Source organism: Mandrillus leucophaeus, unplaced genomic scaffold (assembly GCF_000951045.1).
Source record: "Mandrillus leucophaeus isolate KB7577 unplaced genomic scaffold, Mleu.le_1.0 Scaffold76, whole genome shotgun sequence".
NCBI classification, from domain to species: domain Eukaryota; kingdom Metazoa; phylum Chordata; class Mammalia; order Primates; family Cercopithecidae; genus Mandrillus; species Mandrillus leucophaeus.
The window spans coordinates 4,449,161-4,466,736 of NW_012108252.1; the positions used below are offsets into that span (position 1 = coordinate 4,449,161).

The window sequence follows — 17,576 nt, forward strand, 5'->3', positions numbered from 1 at the left end:
CAGAGTTTTACTGACTTAGGTTAAAACAGTAGCAGAGTTAAAGAAGGGTTACTATTTAACCTATGTCTAACATGGCACATACATGAAGCAAAGGATGTTTATTTGGGAGGATATAAATTCAGTACGATGTAAAGAAAGACTATGTGGGGAAAGAAATTTGGAAGAAGACAAATCAAGGGTCAGATCCATCTGCTATCATTCTCCATCAGTAACTTACTTCTCTTGAGACAGGGTCTACTTCTATCAGTCCATGTTCTGAACCAATGAGCACTGTCCCCTGTTCAGTTCGGAGAGAGAAGCACTGAGGTTTCCCTGGACCTTGAATATCCCTGAATTCCAGGGTCCGAAATAATTTCAGATTTCGCATGATGAAGTGATTCCCACGAGACGAGTACAACTATCCCTTGATGAACCATTAATCCCTGAGAGAGAAAGAAATAGCTTAATAGTGATAAATGACCATATTTATTTAAGTGAAATGATTCAGGGGGTGAAGAAGTGGTAGTTAGAATCAGAACAGCCAAGAAAAGAAAAAACTTAGCTCTCTGAGTACACATCCACGTGTGGATTACAGCAGCAACTTGACCCACTCTATACAGTTATGGTCTACAAATTAGGAATTCTCAAACCTATTTTATGTTCTCACTTTTCAGGAGAGGCAAGATTCTCAACTTTAGATTCTCATCTTTAAAAAAGATGTATATCAGTTATTCCTTTGGGAAAGGTGAAAGAACAAATGAATGGGGAAACGTTTTATTTTTGCATGTTAGGACATCTTTATAAAATCATAAGGAAAAACAAAAGGGTATCCCACTGATTAGCACTATTTGAAAATCCATGTTTATATACTGGCAGTTGAAGAGAATCTGAAACAACTTTAATATTCACCAGGTCTATTCATTTATAAACTGGCTTTATACATTCATTAAAAAAATGAAATCAAAGACAGAAAAGCATTTATTGTTCTAAAGGAGAAGATAAAATACTGGGACATGACAACAATTTACTTGAAAATGATGACCAACATTTCAAGGACCTTGATGATCTGACATAACTACTTCCAGTAACTTTGTTCTTCTGGCCAGGCTTTTCCCAGGACAATAGAAAACGTGAGAAAAGAGTGCTAAACAGAATGTCTACTTTGGTCTGGCAAAATCAGACTTGCTTAAATGCATAACATTACCTAAGTAGGGAAAAAAAAAGTTACTGTGCTAGTTATTTATATTCAGATCCCTTTAAGGCTTATGATTGCAAGTCCCTAAGTTATGTTGGGGTACCAATTACAAGGACCATACTGGCCTCATTGTCACTTTAATCCAAGGAAAATTCTCTCATCTTGGCACCCCACATATGTATGACACAGAAAGAATAAAGATGAATCAATCCTAATAGTACAGAGAAGATAATGTCACGTATAATAGGAATTATATAATATATAATGTGGGATAAGAGGAAGGTAAGTTTATATATGACGGAAGTGAGGAAATCAAGGCAGACAATGATTTTAGTAAGTTTTGGTGACAATTATATTCAAAAACTTCTAGAAATTACTTGAAACCTCTAACATATCATGCAGGTTGTTTTTTTTTTTTTTTTTTTTTTTTAGACAGAGTTTCACTCTTACCGCCCAGGCTGAGTGCAGGGCCGCGATCTCGGCTCACTGCAACCTCTGCCTCCCGGGTTCAAGCAATTCTCCTGCCTCAGCCTCCCGAGTAGCTGGGATTTCATGCGCCCGGCACCATGCCCAGCTAATCTTTGTATTTTTAGTAGAGATAGGGTTTCACCATGTTGGCCAGGCTGTTCTTGAACTCCTGACCTCAAGTGATCCACTCGCCTCTGCCTCCCATAGTGCTGGGATTACAGGCGTGAGCCACCGTGCCTGGCCGCGTTTTTCATCTTTAAACATCATAAAAACGCCTCAAAACTAGTTTCTTTGAAATCAGCCTTATTCCCTTATCTTCTTAAAGGAAGACTTCCGTCCACTTCCTTCCAGGGTAGGAAAGGAATATCCTCCACATTGCCACAGGACCTAGGCCTATTGATACTCTTTCTCTGACATCTGCAACCTCCAAACTTCCTGCCTCTACTGATTCAAACTTTTCTCAGTCCTTGAATGTACTAAAGATTCCTCCACACCAAAGGTCAATAGTGAATTCTCTCTTAAATTTTCTGACAACTCCTTCATTTTCTTCCCTTGTCCCTTCAACTATCCACCTCTTGGCTAGACATCATATGCATGATTACATGTACCAGGTAGATCACGAATACGCTGATTAGGCCTAAATGCCTAGCCCCGACTGAATTAGCCCAAACTGACCACTAAACCCACATTTTTAACCTCCTGATAATATCACAAGCAAGTCTCACATGCACATCAAATGCGACCTGGAAAGCAAAGAACTTGCTATTCTTCCCCCAAATGACAGTTCCCACTATTTCGGGACAGGCCATTTCTACGCCATGTCCCCGAGCTGGAAAACTGTCTTTGCTGCCTTTCTGCTTACTCTTCATATTGATCTATTCATTGGTTAGCGCCGTGGCTGTGGCTGTCAATATGCTGTTGAATTCTTTACGATCCGGTTTGTGGCCTACATCCAACACCGACTGGGCACTTGCTAAGTGCTGGGATCTGAAGATTACTCAGGCAGCCACTGTCTCCACGGAGATCATCGTTAACGGGAAAGAAAGCCACGTTAAAACACCACGTTAGATGGAGAAGCACAGAGGACACCATCTCCACGAAAAAGTCTCAGACGCGAGAAAGGACCCGCACGACAGCACCCGAGCCTCTATTAACCGCCGCCTTCCATCGTGAATTAATGCTCTCGCTTTCAGCGTTATTATCAACCCCCTGCAAGCAATCAAGAGGCTGGGTTAAGTCTGGCTAGAGGTGCAGCAGGTATCCCTGGGCTGTCGCGCCTCCCAGCGCCCCCGATGGAGCAGGTGGCAAAACTGCAAAAAGAATTTAAGGCTCTAGGAAAGAGGTGGTGCAGCCCGCGCTCCAGTCCCCGGCCCGCAGCAGGCAGAGGAGCCTCCGGGTCTCTTTCACCCGGACACTGCCGGCGGAGGGGTCCACTTCCGTGCCCCTGCCCCGGATGGATCGCTTACCTGAGGACCCCCCAACAGAGGTGCATCCCGCCTCGCCTCCCCAGCCACGCGCAGCCGGCTACCCAGAGTCCGCCCCGAACTGCGCACGCGTCTCGGTCCTAGGCTCCCGCTCTCTCACCGAGCGCAATAGGCCTCCAGGGGTGCGCTGAAGCACTGCAGAGGCCAGCTGCGCAATGGTCGCGTCAACTAGGATGGCCCGGCCCGCGGAGGGCGGCGCGGGGTGACGTCATCCAGCGGCGGAGGCGTGGCCGGGTCCGCTTTCCTCGTCACTTACCGGGACCGGCCTTCTTTGTAGCCCTGGCACCGTAGAGGTAGAGGAACTACATTGGCCGCGTCCCCTGTCCCTCTGCCCTCCTGCCCATCTGCCCACACTTTTGTATTTGATCTCTGTTTTGATGTGGAACCCCAAAGCACAGTAATGGGGGGCGGAACCTGCGGAGCTGGCAGAAGCGCGCGTGCGCACGACACGCGCTGCGCGCCGGAAGAGCACGCCCAGCCCGGGCGGCGCAGAGGAAGCGCTGGGGTCCGGGAGGGAGGGGGTGGCGGCGCCGGAGGTCGCCATGGCTACCGAGCCTGAAGCAGCGGAGCCGGTGGTGCCTTCGCTCGTGGATCGATACTTCACTCGCTGGTACAAACCGGGTAAGTGCAGAGTGATGTTGATTCCTCCTTGGCCGCATTGGCCTAATGCTGTGGAGACTACGTTGACAGATCGTAAGCCACGCGCTCTCTCCCTGGCGCTCCCTCCCCACGTCAGAAGGAGCTGGACTTCTGTGTTCCGTCTAGGCCCAGGTAGTGGCATTTGCAAAGACCTGGTGGCCTGAAATACTTCAGGGCGCATTCTGGGACCGGCGACTGCAGTGCGAGCTCTAGGGTGTAGCTCACGGAGGCCCCGGAGGTAGGCGCAGGGCTAGGTTGCCACAGTCCTGAAGTGCCTGGAGGGATTGAGGGGCTCACTGTCACAGCGATTAGCAATACATAAAATTATGTAAATGATCAGATCGAAACCAAGGTAGAGGCTGTAGGGCTGGCGAGAAGAGGGTGGGCTAGAGACATTTAGAAAGCAGAATTACACATTTACTTAAGGAGACGCCACCGGTATTGTTCATCTGCCACTTAGAAGTAGGTATTCTTTTTGTACTGTTTTGTGTAAGCAGTACCAGTGGCGGGAGCATCGTTTGGGACTCTCCTTTCTTCCTTTCATTCAGTGATAATGGTTATACTCAGTTAAAAAAATATATATTTTAGCATATTTTCTGTTGGTCAAACATAGGGTGACCAACCTGTCCTAGTTGACCCATGACTGAGGGGTTTCCCAGAATGTCGGACTTGCACCAACATCAGAACAGTCCTGGAAACCACCAACAAAAAATATATATAAAGAATGGGATGCTAATTGCATTTTCCTAGCAAAAATACTGTGTGTACTCATTTTGAAGTGAGTGTAAAGGAAGATGGAGCAAGGAGTTAATTACCTTAATGTTGAATAAATTATTCTGTCTGGGCCAGATCTCTTTAAATACTTTCCAGGAAGCCTTTGGGTATGTCTTTTTGAGCAATGTAGGGATAGAAGTGACCAGCATGCAGCATGTATGTATCCAATCTTCATTATTAACTATCTCTATGACCCAAAAAAGGACCACATAGTGGTAGTAAGTATTGATTTCAGCCACCAACAGACTCATTTATTCTTCTAGATGTCAAAGGAAAATTTTGTGAGGACCACTGTATACTACAGCACTCTAACCGGTAAGCAAATTGGGAATTTTAAATTATCAAAACCTTTTTTTTTCTGGTATTGTAGCCTGGTATGGTCTTATGGTCTTGGATTGAACAAATGCTCACTAAACAAACATGCATTAATTATCTTCTACTGTGTTGAAATGGTATTATTATAGGAGTTTGTTTGGCAAGAATGAGTATTCCAGTGCCTGGCCACTCTGAACAAATAAATTTGATTATTCAAACACCCAAATGGAGGACCACATCATCAGCTACTACCTGAAGTGGCCAGTCTGTTCCCAACTACTGAACTGTTAAGAGCCCACAGAAAGGGCTACGGTAGAGACATACATGGTATCTTGTATACACAGGCATGCCTTATTTTTTTGTCTTCTACCCCAGTGCAACCTACCTAAAGATCTCTGGTACTCTTCCCTTTCCTGGGAAAGAAATTCAATCTTGTTTTCTCTTTTATTATTGTATTCTCCTTTCTACAGTTATGCCCCAATAGTAGCCAAAGAAAAAAGGGGGAAGATGATAGTTTGACTAAACAAATACCAGTTCATACATTCTTATTCCAATAAGAATTATGGGAGGAAAAATTATTCCAAGCAATCACATAGGATCAATTTTTTTCTCCTTGTAGAATATGTGTCATCACATTGGCAGAATCTCATCCAGTTCTTCAAAGTGGAAAAACAATTAAAAGCATTTCCTATCAGATCAGTACCAACTGTAGCAGACTTCAGAACAAGGTCTCTGGGAAATTTAAGCGGGTATGTTCCTGTAATTCTGTGATTATCTACTTACATCCTCTATATTCATGGTAATGATAGATCCAATGAACCTTAGAATCCAATAGCATATACTTAGCATACTTCTCTAGCAGTTTGAGGTGCTGATTTTAAGTGTACTTTCACCTAAAGAAATTCTTAGACTCCCAAAAATTAGGTATCTCAGGAGGTGTAGTATCTGTTTTATTAGGTTCTGTGCTACTATCTCTATAATGCCCAGGATGGGGGAGGGGGAAGGCAGGCCTTTGAAAGGAGAACTCTAATAGCAATGTAACAAGATATTTTGTCCCTTCTAGTTGTATTAAACTAGTATCTCGAGTTCTATAAAATTTAGGTGACCAACTCTTCTTTACCATGTATTTCCACATGTAAATTAAACAGAAAAAAAATTCCCAGGGGAGTAAGAAAAAAAAAAAAAAAAAAAACATGGGCCAGTCAGAATGGCTCACGCCTGTAATCCCAGCACTTTGGGAGACCGAGGTGGGTGGATCACGAGGTCAGGAGTTCAAGACCAGCCTGGCCAATGTGGTGAAACCCCATCTCTATAAAAATACAAAAATTAGCCAGGCGTCGTAGTGGGCACCTGTAATCCCAGCCACTCGGGAGGCTGAGGCAGGAGAAGGGCTTGAACCTGGGAGGCAGAGGTTGCAGTGAGCTGAGATCGCGCCACTGCACTCCAGCCTGAGTGGCAGAGCAAGACTCCGTCTCAAAAAAAAAAAACAAAAAAAACATGAATATGAGAAAATATATGGTATTTGCTCCTTACGTTTTTCCATTCCTAAAGCATTGTCAATGTAATACACATCTAGCCACCCCCTGTACCTGCACACAACACTTGGTTATACAGAATGCTAGCTCTACCCTCTGTAACTCTAGGCAAAATGGATAGATGATTAAAAGAGTATCATACCAAGGAGAACTTAGTGACGTATTAAAATGTCGTTACAAACCCACTTGTTGGGAAAGTTTCTGTGGATGATTTACGTCCTTCATTTACTGAGTTCATACTAAGAGTTTCTGCTAATTGTTCTCACTATTCTAGGAGACCCTTATTCAAATCCCCCTTTGTAGGCCTGAAGTCCCCTAATAATGTGCCTTACAGTTATTGATTTTTCCTCACTCAAGAAACGAGTGGACTTAGAAAAGCATGCACCTTTCTTAAAAGATAGTCTACAAGTTACAATAACACTTAAGACTTCCGAAGTTTCAATGATAAATCTCTGTCCAAAATAGTAACACTTAAGGCAGGTACAGTTGCTCATGCCCATAATCCTAGCACTTTGGGAAGCCGAGGCGGGAGGTTCACTTGAGGCCAGGAATTTGTGACAAACCTAGGCAACATAACAAGACCTCATTTCTACCAAAAAAAAAAAAAAATTAAATTAGCTGGGCATGGTGGCATGTGCCTATAGTCCCAGTTACCCAGGAGGCTGAGGTAAGAGGATTGCTTGAGCACAGGAATCAAGGCTGCACTAAGCCATGATGACACCACTGCACTCCAGCCTGGATGACAGAAAAAGACCCTGTCTCAAAAAAATAAAAATAAAAAACAAGTAACACTCTTGTTACAAGTGAAGAACAGAGAAGGACCTGCATATTGAACCCACTACAGGTAAGTGTTCATTGGATCTCAGAACTGCCAATCATTCTCCCAAAGGAGGTGATAAAAAGGCATCAAAATACTTCTGCTCTTTTGGCACAGACCTAGCTCTTTTGTGTCTGCTCTTTTGACACAAGCCTTCCCCTTCGTTTCAGAAGCAGAGAGTCACAATGACTAGTACTTTAAAATGAAGAACCCACGTGCAGAGGAGTGAAGCCAATACAGTAATATCTGAATGCCATCTAAAAATGTTTTGAGTGGTAAATAAAGGGGTCATAAAGAATAGCGTCTTAACCTGAAATGCCGATGTCCACTACAGGAAAAATTCATAGGAGAAAAGAGGGCAACACATGAAAAATGCCTGCATTGGCTCTCATGAGCCTCCCTGTAGATACTTGTGAGAGCCTCCCCAGGTATGTTCATCTAGTGGAGTACATGAAACAATAACCATGCCATAACATTCAAACACATACACATCAAAATGTAGTATTGACTCAGGGGTCAATTATTTTTATTTTGCTACTTAAAACTTTTGTTTTCCACATTTTCCTCAAAGTGCATGTTTTTGTTTTTGTTTTTCTTAATTAGAAAAAATATACCTTACTAACACACTAGGGATTTAAAAAGAGAGGGGGGAGAAAAAAGAACAATATCCCTTCTTCAAAAAGTCTTAGTGATTGACCCTGGTAAATAAGTTCCTTTATCTATTAAGTTCTAATATTAAAATGAGGTAGAAGTCTTAAAGTAACTTTATAAAATATTGCTGTCATACTATGTCACATTGAATTTTATATTATTTCTTGATGGATTTTCCCACACTTTTGAAATCTTTATGCCTGGTTATATGTAGTTTTCTCATTTATAGTTGATAAAATATATTAGTAGTCTGTAATTAAATTCCCATTTATCATGTATATTAGCTTTTTTCCCTAGAAAAAAATGGGATGGCACCTGACACACAGTAAGTACTTATATTCATATAGGTTTTGAAATTAATGAATGGTTTTTATATACTGAGGTAATTGATTTAAAACACCAGTTCCAGGAATACATCCTGTTACACACCTAAGGGCTATTTCTCAAAGAAAAGTGGAAATGTCCATCAATTGATTACTTCTTCCGTCTCATTACGCAGGGGGCACAGTTTCTAACAGAGCTTGCACCTCTCTGTAAGATTTACTGCTCAGATGGTGAAGAATATACTGTATCTAGGTGAGTAACATTTTAGCCACCATTTAGAAGACCAAAGGGAGGGAATTTTTTTTTTTTACTAAGTAAACATGCTGAAATCTTAAATCTTTTTAATAGTTGTGTTAGAGGACGTTTGATGGAAGTGAATGAAAACATTCTCCATAAGCCATCTATTCTTCAAGAAAAGGTAAAAGAGAAAAAGTATGATCTCATCCACATACCTTTTATTGGATTTTTTTCATCATTTGACAGTACTAAATGTTCTTTCCTTTCCAGCCATCCACTGAAGGCTACATTGCAGTTGTGTTACCCAAATTTGAAGAAAGTAAAAGCATAACAGAAGGGTTACTGACACAAAAACAATATGAAGAAGTCATGGTGAAACGCATTAATGCCACAACTACGTCATGAGGATTGACATGGAATAAAAAGCGAAGCGGGATTCTTGTTACCTGGCCTAAACCATCAGGGCACTAAAGGAGAAGAACCAGTATATGTAAAGCATACCTAACAGCCAGCCATATGCAGGGGAGGCCTAGGGCTTCACTTAGTTTTCCCTCTCTGTCTTGCATAATGAGCCTTGGTTCCCATTTGTCTACAGCCTGTCAGATCTGGCCTGCCCATGTACTCACCCTGTTCTCTTGTATCTCTCTAACAACTGGCATGCAAGGGATGTTTTTCTGATTAAAAACAAAGCTCTTTGATGAAAATTTAGAAAATACAGAAAATTTTTAAGTAGCCAAGTAAAAATAATTTACCCATCATCCCATAATCCAAAAGTAAATGCATTTGACCCTTGAACAACATGGGTTTGAACTGTGAGGGTCCACTTATGCACGCACTGTTTTCAACTATCAACGAATCAAAAATAAATCATTAACCAAACATGAAACCCACTTATAGAGCAGGTTCATATACTCAGTTCCGAAGGGCCAACTGCAGGACTTGAGTACTCATGTATGGATTTGGGTATATGTGGAAGGTCCTGGAACCAATCCGCTATGTAAACCAAGGGATAACTACTACATTTTAACCTACTTCTGTTTGAACATATGGTATGGTTATTGCTTTTGCCTCATTTTCCTAACAGTTTGAAGTTTAAAAAAACCTAACCTGCCTTTCTTACCCAGTCTCCTATAATGTGCCTACCAAAATGCCTAGTCCTAACCCACCTGCCTCAACTCCTCTCCCTTTTAGGTTGTAGGGAAGAGGCCAGAGTGGAGAATATATTGTATCTTCTGTCCCCGCTTATGCCAACAAGATGGCCTTCCCCTCTGAAATAAAGTAAAACTGCAACACTGTGACTTCTTAAATGAGGGATATGTGAAAAGGCTATGAAAAATACAAAGGCTTTCCTACGAAATGTGTTATAATGCAGTGGGAAGCGAATTCTTGAAATATGCACATTATAGTCACTCAGTCTCACAATCTCTAGTTACTGGCAAAGAAGTTACTGAGAATATGTCATTCAAAGGCAGAGGCCTTTGAATGGAACGAATGCTTTCACATCATTTAAACTAAAAAAAAACCTCCAACAACTATGAATTTATAGTTTAAGAGTGATTTACACTGAATTTCAAATAAAAGGACTATAAAACATGTTATTTTTCTATGAGGGCTATAACATACATTTCAATATCCCTGTTTTTAAATAAAATACACTTTTATACAGAAGAAATCATTCGATATATAAATTCCATTAGTTACCTATTCTTTTATGCTGTTGAAGTCGTAAGTTACCCCTTCCCAACCTCCACTTGGTCTTTCATTAGAGAATATTATTTTTTCAGGTATACAAAAATATTATCTGATGAAAGTACAAGTCGGGGTTGGGATTTTTAAGTTTTAATGATTTACAAAGTATTATTTTGTAAATAAAACTTAACATTTTGGTTCACAGGAAAAACTTACAATCTGAGTACCAGGATAACTGTCTCCCTAAATATAACCCCCAGACATGATAACGTGTAGTAAGTGGATAAACACCTCCATGATGGTGCTATTAGCTGAAAATATAAACAAACCAGCAGATCCTCACTTTAAGTAGCACAATGACTCTTGAAGGCTTCATAAACAAAGACTAAACATATTAAAATAATTGTGTATAGCATTTTACATATGACATTACCTCACATCATTCTCCCATTATTTCTATTGTAATTTAAAATAATACTTTGGTTTCAGAGAATAAAAATCATGCTTAATGATTTTGACTGTTTAAGGAACAATTTTACAAAGGTTATTAACAGAGCTGAGTGCATCACATTTTCTCCCGAAGGACTACAGTGAAAATTTTCCTCAATAAAATATTGACTAGCTGTGGTCAGTTGACAGTACTGTGGTTCTTCCAGATCTTTTGTGAATACTGATTGTGGTGGCTTACCCAGATAAAGATCATCAGATGAGCTTATATTATCTACTGCCATTTGATAACTGGCATGCCCTGTTAGATTTCAAAATGAATGTTAAAGCATTAAGATACAAATACTATGACTGGAGCCCACCACAAAGTTGGCCATACTATATTATAAGGAGAAAACCTGTAAAACAGATCCTTCAATCATGACCCCACCCACAAAAACAAGAAAAGCTTTATTTTTTTTATTTTTTTTATTTTTGAGACAGAGTCTCGCTCTGTCACCCAGGCTGGAGTGCAGTGGCCGGATCTCAGCTCACTGCAAGCTCCGCCTCCCGGGTTTACGCCATTCTCCTGCCTCAGCCTCCCGAGTAGCTGGGACTACAGGCGCCCGCCAGCTCGCCCGGCTAGTTTTTTGTATTTTTAGTAGAGATGGGGTTTCACCGTGTTAGCCAGGATGGTCTCGATCTCCTGACCTTGTGATCCACCCGTCTCGGCCTCCCAAAGTGCTGGGATTACAGGCTTGAGCCACCGCGCCCGGCAAGAAAAGCTTTAAACTCCTAAATTTAAAAAACTAAACGATGTTTTTGTTTTATAGTGAACATTTCAAATCCATATATATATATATATATATGATGATATTCAGAATTTAGATAGCTTCTTGGCTTCCTTATTCTGTCTTTATCTTCCATTCCATCAATCAATACTGAGAAAGTTCAAAATATCTTTTAAGCCTAAAAGATAGGCTTAGAATCCCAACTAATAATTCAGTCAGCTACGCTAGAACTAGAACCAAGGATTCTGTGGAGTTCCATTACCTTGCTTTTAGGAGTAGGAGAGGGACATACATAGCACAGCAGACCCACCCTTGCTGTATAAAATGCTTATTAGGGGACAAACTTGCTGCTCGCATGGATGATCTGGGACAGGGTCATCAAGGGGATTTTTGTCACACTTGGTAAAGAGAGGGATTGAAGAAGAGTCCACAGGTTTAAGGAAAACCCTGCGTTCACCCAGACTATTGTATGTTTGCTGCTGAAATTAGTGATCTAGATGATAAAGAAAGAAAACAGTTAAGGTAAAATATGCCAAAGGCGAACACATATTCAAAATAGCTTCTTTGGATTAAATTATCCTTTGGACAGTTGGGATATTTGGTTTGACTTTTAAAGAACACTAGTGCAATGTTCTATTTTTAAATCACACTACAATTAGAATCTAGCAATTGCCATGACATTTATTAGTTGTCAAAAAGCTTTACAGTTTCATGATCAGAAAATAGAGCAAAATTTCAATATTGTTTTCTTTATAAAATTGATGAATTTCCAAAAACATAAAGGATCATTTGCTTTTTTAAAATGTCAGCTTCATCACATGATGTTCCCGAGATCTGATCCCAAAAGCCTCTCAGATTTTACCATCCATACTGTCCTTATTTGTAACTGAGACCCATCCGTTATTTTCCATCTGAAGCTGGAAAGAGTTAAGACAATTAGTATCTGTTTCACTCTGAAAAAAAATTACAAAATTAAGTAGTAACTATTTTCTTTTGCATTTTCCTTTTAACCAATTTTTAAAGTATGAGTCTAAAATAGAAAAGCTATCTCACCTTCTTCAGCAGTTTATAACAAAGTGAAAGAAGTTGGACTAAGAGAGCCATCATGGATCTTGTCTTTGTAATACACTTATCAACCTACAGTGACAAAAAGCATGCAAATGATATTCTAAAAGTAGTATTTAAAAGACCTTACCATTTATTTAGTTTTAACATGATAAAATTTTCTCCATATGGAAATCTAAGGGATTGTGAAAGATATATGGATTTAGGCACATGAGCTGACTTAAAGCCCCAGGACACAGGTGCAGAGGTCACTGCCTACATCTCATGTCTATCTCATGGAACCTCAGCAGAAACAGTGGGTGGAAAATTCATCATTCTAATGCAGGCTGTTTAGGGGCTTCTCAAAACACTCCAAATAGTGGAATTAAATCCCATCCTTTGCAATTCCTTGCACTCTGCGTTGTGGGCATAAACCCATATTCTCTCAGACAAATTATGGGAGACCAGACTCGGAGGCACCTGTGTCCTAGTTACAGAGGTAATGACTTCAGAATTGAAGGGTAGCTGCTCAGTGCTATGGAATTAATGATGTCCCAAAAACTACTTTCTTTGGTGAATCTGCTACTCTCTGGGGTCAGTTATAAGGGTAGATAATAAATGATTCTTGTAGACAAGGCATGAAAAAAAGGAAATAAAATTGCCCTTCTGTGGGTATTAACACTTTATTTGAAGAAAAAGGGGCTTTCCCTAACCAGATAAAGATAGATATGTGAACGTTTTTCAAATGTCTCTTTTACCTTTAGAAATACTTTATTCTGCAAAGAAGTCTTAGTTACTGTCTGGAGCTGGTGGCATAGAGGAATTAGCTTGTTTATTTCCAGGAGAAGCATAAGCTTGTCATCGTCTTTCAGCTGAAATGTAATTTAGCAAGTTATAACAGCCCGCAACAAAACTCCATCTTTAATACCTTAAATACCTTTATACCTTGATATTATACCCCAAAGTGGGTATATATAATACCACCACCAGCACCAGGCAGGTAGACATGTGTTACCTGTTTTGAAAAAGCTTGTACACTGGAAGTAAGCTTTAAACCTTCTGCAGCAAAAACCTGATAGAAAGAGAAAACACCACTATTTTAGACTGATGTCTATGGATAGTTGGTAAGAAATACACTTACTAATGTTTTTTACATAGAATTTAAAAAATAAAGCCTAGACATAAAAAGTCTGTCATGGAACTCCTAAACTTTTTCCTGTACCAGGAATGCACAAGTGTTTACCTGTTTTCTGAAGGAGTTTTCACAGACCAGATGCAGAATCCATCCCTGGAGAGGCTTCCCTACACCAGACCTCCAATTATTCTGGAGGGTCACGCAGTTGTGTGATATTCAGCCACACAAATTATGTCTAGATTACTCAAGGGACCTAGAGCTCATTTCACATATGCTCAATTATAAAAGGATGATGAATTTTCAAGCATGAGGTCAAAAGGGTTAGGACCTTCCCACTTCCATCTAGGCAAGGCAAAATTTGTCACCCATCCATAACCAGACATTTGAGAGAACCAGTCCAGGTGGTTGGTTTTTGTTCCAGTTTGTTTTTTTTTTTTTTTCAGATTAATTTTCACTATTCACCATGTACCATAAATTCTATAATTTAGTGAGATGAACAGGATGATGGAGAAGAACCATGAAAAATAAGGTTGGGCAGGTATGATAGAAGTATTTAGGATATTATGTTAAGATGGTTTGCAGAGTATTTCGGAGTGAGATGCCAGGGGAGTAAAGGGAGGAAGGCTTAGTTTTAGGTGGCAGCAGTAATAATGGAGAGAACAGGGAAAATCTGGAAGTGATTTGTGAATGAAAGTAATAGGTCTTCGAAATAAATTAAAGAATACTAAGAAGGAGGAGGCAATAATTCCAGAGTTAGTTTTTGCCCTCTATTCAAAGGGCTTAACACCTTGCTATCATTGGATAAAGTGATCTCAAGGTCAAATCGTACTTTGCAACCTTCCCTTTAAAAGGGAAACCAGTAAACTTTACATCTAAATTCCAACCAAATGAAATGATTCACTTCCCCAAGTGTTCCTTATCACTTCATGTTACCACTTTCTATTCTGCAAACTTTCTCTTTCCTTCTGGACTGCAAACCCCTTGGGGACAAAATCCATATCTGTCTCATAGAGTATGATGGTTTTAAAACTACCTGAAAGCTGATAACTCCCAAGTCTCTGTCTGCACTCCTGAACTATCCTGACATCTGTCTTGTACAGCCATCCCTCAGTATCCACGGGAGATTGGTTCCCAGACCTCTCCAAGGATACTAAAATCTGTAGATGCTTCAGTCCCTTAAATAAAACAGTGTAGTATTTGCCTATAACCTACACGCATCATCCCATATACTTTAAATCATCTCATCTCTAAATTATAATTATAGTTCATGTAAATACTAAGTAAATCGTAGTTATACTGTATTGTTTTTCCCCCCCTTGGAACTCTAACTTGTTAAAATGTATTTTTTTTTTTTTTTTTACTGTAGTTAGGTTTTATTGGTTTTTTTTTTTTTTTTTTTTTTTTTTTTGAGACAGGGGTCTCACTCTGTTGCCCAGAGTGAACTGAAGTGGTGGGATCACAGCTCACTAAAGCCTCGACCTCCCAGGCTCAAGCAATCCTCCTGCCTCAGCCTCCTGAGTAGCTAGGACTACAGATGTGTGCCACCATGCCCCGCTAGTTTTTATAAATTATTTTTTGTAGAGACAAGGTCTCACTATGTTGCCCAGGCTGGTCTCAAACTCCTGGACTCAAGTGATCCTCCCAGCTTGGTCTCCCAAAGTGCTAGGGTTATAGGAGTGAGCCATTGTGCCCAGCCTTTTTTTACTGTTTTGGATATTTTCAATCCATAGTTGGTTGAATCTGCAGATGCAAAACCTGCAGATAGGGAAGGCCAAGTGTATTTCCTATCTGACCTTGTACTTAACATGTGCAAAACAAAATGCTTGATTTCCACCCTCTAAATCTAGTGTTCTCCCTCAGTGTTCCCTGTCTCAGAAAGTGGCACTACCACTTACTCTGTTGGCATAGCCAAAAACCTTACTTAAAACATAATAGGATTGGCTGGGCGTGGTGGCTCAGGCCTGTAATCTCAGCACTTTGGGAGGCTGAGGTGGGTGAATCACAAGGTCAAGAGATCGAGACCATCCCGGCCAACATGGTGAAGCCCCGTCTCTACTAAAATACAAAAATTAGCTGGTTGTGGTAGCGCACACCTGTAGTCCCAGCTACTCGGGAGGCTGAGGCAGAAAAATCACTTGAACCCAGGAGGCAGAGGTTGCAGTGAGCCAAGATCGTGCCACTGCACTCCAGCCCGACAACAGAGTGAGACTCTGTCTCAAAAAAAAAAAAAAAAAAAAAAAAAAAAAAAATTTAAGTTCTCCCCATGGCCTACAGAGACATCATATTTTACCACTTTCCTTCTGGCTCACTTCACTCCCATCTATAATTGCCTTCTTACTCTTGTGATACACCCAGCCCTACCCTGCACCTCAGGGCTTTGCACTTGTTTTGGCTATCTAAAATCCTCTACCCTCATTTATCCATTCAACTCTCTCACTTCATTACTGTCTCTACTCAAACATTAGCTCCTTAGAGAGGTCTTTTCTGACCACCCCTCTACTACCTCTGTATTCTAGTCCTACATGATTTTATCTCCACGTACTTACATATGTGCACTGAATGCTTAAATTTTTATTGTCTGTATTCTGCCACTAGAACATAAGCTCTATGGGGGCAGGAGCTTTGCCTTGTTCACTTTTCTCCACAGAGTTCTTTTCTCCCAGATCTGACATATAGCACAAGTTCCATAACTATTTGTTGAATGAAGTATGTGATTTTATGTTCATCACAGTTTGGAGACAATTCAATGGACACTGGTTTAATGACTAAGCTCACATAGGAAGAAGGTAAGTAGTGGATCTTTTGTAGTAAAACAACCCTACAGGGTGGTATGACAGAATGGACTTGGGCCAAATTGGAAAAAAAAAAAAAAAAGTCCAGCATTTATTTCAACTATCTTAAGCGAAATAGCTCATTTATAGTCTAGAGAAAAATCTGGAAGACATATTTTCTATAATACTTCTGATTACGTTGACAATCATCCTCTTAAGCTGAAATCCCTTTCCTGCAGAACGCCAGACAAAACTATATAAGAATGATAAAGTGATAGAAATTTCTTTTCTCCTTTTTTTTTTGAGACGGAGTTTCTCTCTGTCTCCCAGGCTGGAGTGCAGTGGCATGATCTCAGCTCACTGCAAGCTCCGCCACCCGGGTTCACGCCATTCTCCTGCCTCAGCCTCCCAAGTAGCTGCGACTGCAGGCGCCCGCAACCATGCCCAGCTAATTTTTTGTATTTTTAGTGGAGACGGGGTTTCACCATGTTAGCCAGGATGGTCTCAATCTCCTAACCTCACGATCCACCCACCTCAGCCTCCCAAAGTGCTGGGATTACAGGCGTGAGCCACCACGCCCGGCCTAAAGTGATAGAAATTTCAAATCTCAGATATACATGGGAATGCCAAAGGAAACTATATGAGTGATAAAGTGACAGAAATTTCAAATTTACATACAAGAATGCTCTTGGTTCTAGAGAGGCAAACAGGCTAACATGGGGATCAGGGAAAACATAAAAGGAATTTTGCAACCCACTTGCCAATCTAAAACTTCTAACTAGAGGGAGTAGAATTACAGATGGGCCTACGTGGAGTCCTGTTAAGACACATGGCACAAGAGTGAGTGTTAGCATATCTGTCTCTCCTTTCATGCCCTAAATTATCATGAATACGGCAGGAAAGAAGGAAACTAACATGTACTTAATATCCTCTAATAGTCTTAAGCATTTTAACAGATGCTCTCTCATGTGTTATCTCATTTAATCAATATATTTTATCCAATTCGATAATGAAGAGGCCAAAAGTCTTTCTAGAACTCTGGATTTACATTTGCTTACAGGGTATTTTCATCTACTTAGGTAAACCTAAAGCTTATTATTGCATCTGTTGACTATCAGTAAAGCCCATTCTACTTTATGCTCATAATATTTTAAATTTCTTTCCAATGAGGTCAGGATAGTTTTGCAAAATGTCACTGCAAGCCATCTACCTTTCTACTTTTGTACTGCTCTCTGTAGCACACAGGTATGTACAGATGTAAGCATATACACATGATGTAATAAATCATGTGGAAAACATTTA

The 17,576-nt window shown here is 40.5% G+C and overlaps 3 protein-coding genes across 3 annotated transcripts in view; 1 reads left to right on the forward strand and 2 right to left on the reverse strand.

Moving 5' to 3' along the window:
- The window catches only part of IKBKAP (inhibitor of kappa light polypeptide gene enhancer in B-cells, kinase complex-associated protein), a 63,671-nt gene extending 60,456 nt beyond the window's left edge, over positions 1–3,215 (reverse strand). Inside the window, exons 1-2 of the mRNA XM_011966372.1 lie at positions 3,109–3,215; positions 218–277 (exon numbers count right to left, since the gene is read on the reverse strand). The gene's annotated coding sequence lies outside the window, so the exon portion shown is untranslated. The remainder of the gene's footprint in view (positions 1–217; positions 278–3,108) is intronic.
- A 162-nt stretch (positions 3,216–3,377) lies between these two features.
- Positions 3,378–10,090, forward strand: FAM206A (family with sequence similarity 206, member A). Its single transcript, XM_011966373.1, has 6 exons — positions 3,378–3,747; positions 4,803–4,854; positions 5,474–5,603; positions 8,357–8,433; positions 8,530–8,599; positions 8,689–10,090. The coding sequence occupies exons 1-6, from the start codon at positions 3,669–3,671 to the stop codon at positions 8,821–8,823; spliced, it is 543 nt and encodes a 180-aa protein (XP_011821763.1). The 5' UTR covers positions 3,378–3,668; the 3' UTR covers positions 8,824–10,090.
- Positions 10,091–11,979: 1,889 nt separating this feature from the next.
- CTNNAL1 (catenin (cadherin-associated protein), alpha-like 1) overlaps positions 11,980–17,576 on the reverse strand; it is a 61,025-nt gene continuing 55,428 nt past the window's right edge. Inside the window, exons 15-18 of the mRNA XM_011966374.1 lie at positions 13,384–13,440; positions 13,127–13,240; positions 12,378–12,461; positions 11,980–12,241 (exon numbers count right to left, since the gene is read on the reverse strand). Coding sequence (XP_011821764.1) covers positions 12,176–12,241; positions 12,378–12,461; positions 13,127–13,240; positions 13,384–13,440 — 321 coding nt within the window. The 3' untranslated portion in view covers positions 11,980–12,175. The remainder of the gene's footprint in view (positions 12,242–12,377; positions 12,462–13,126; positions 13,241–13,383; positions 13,441–17,576) is intronic.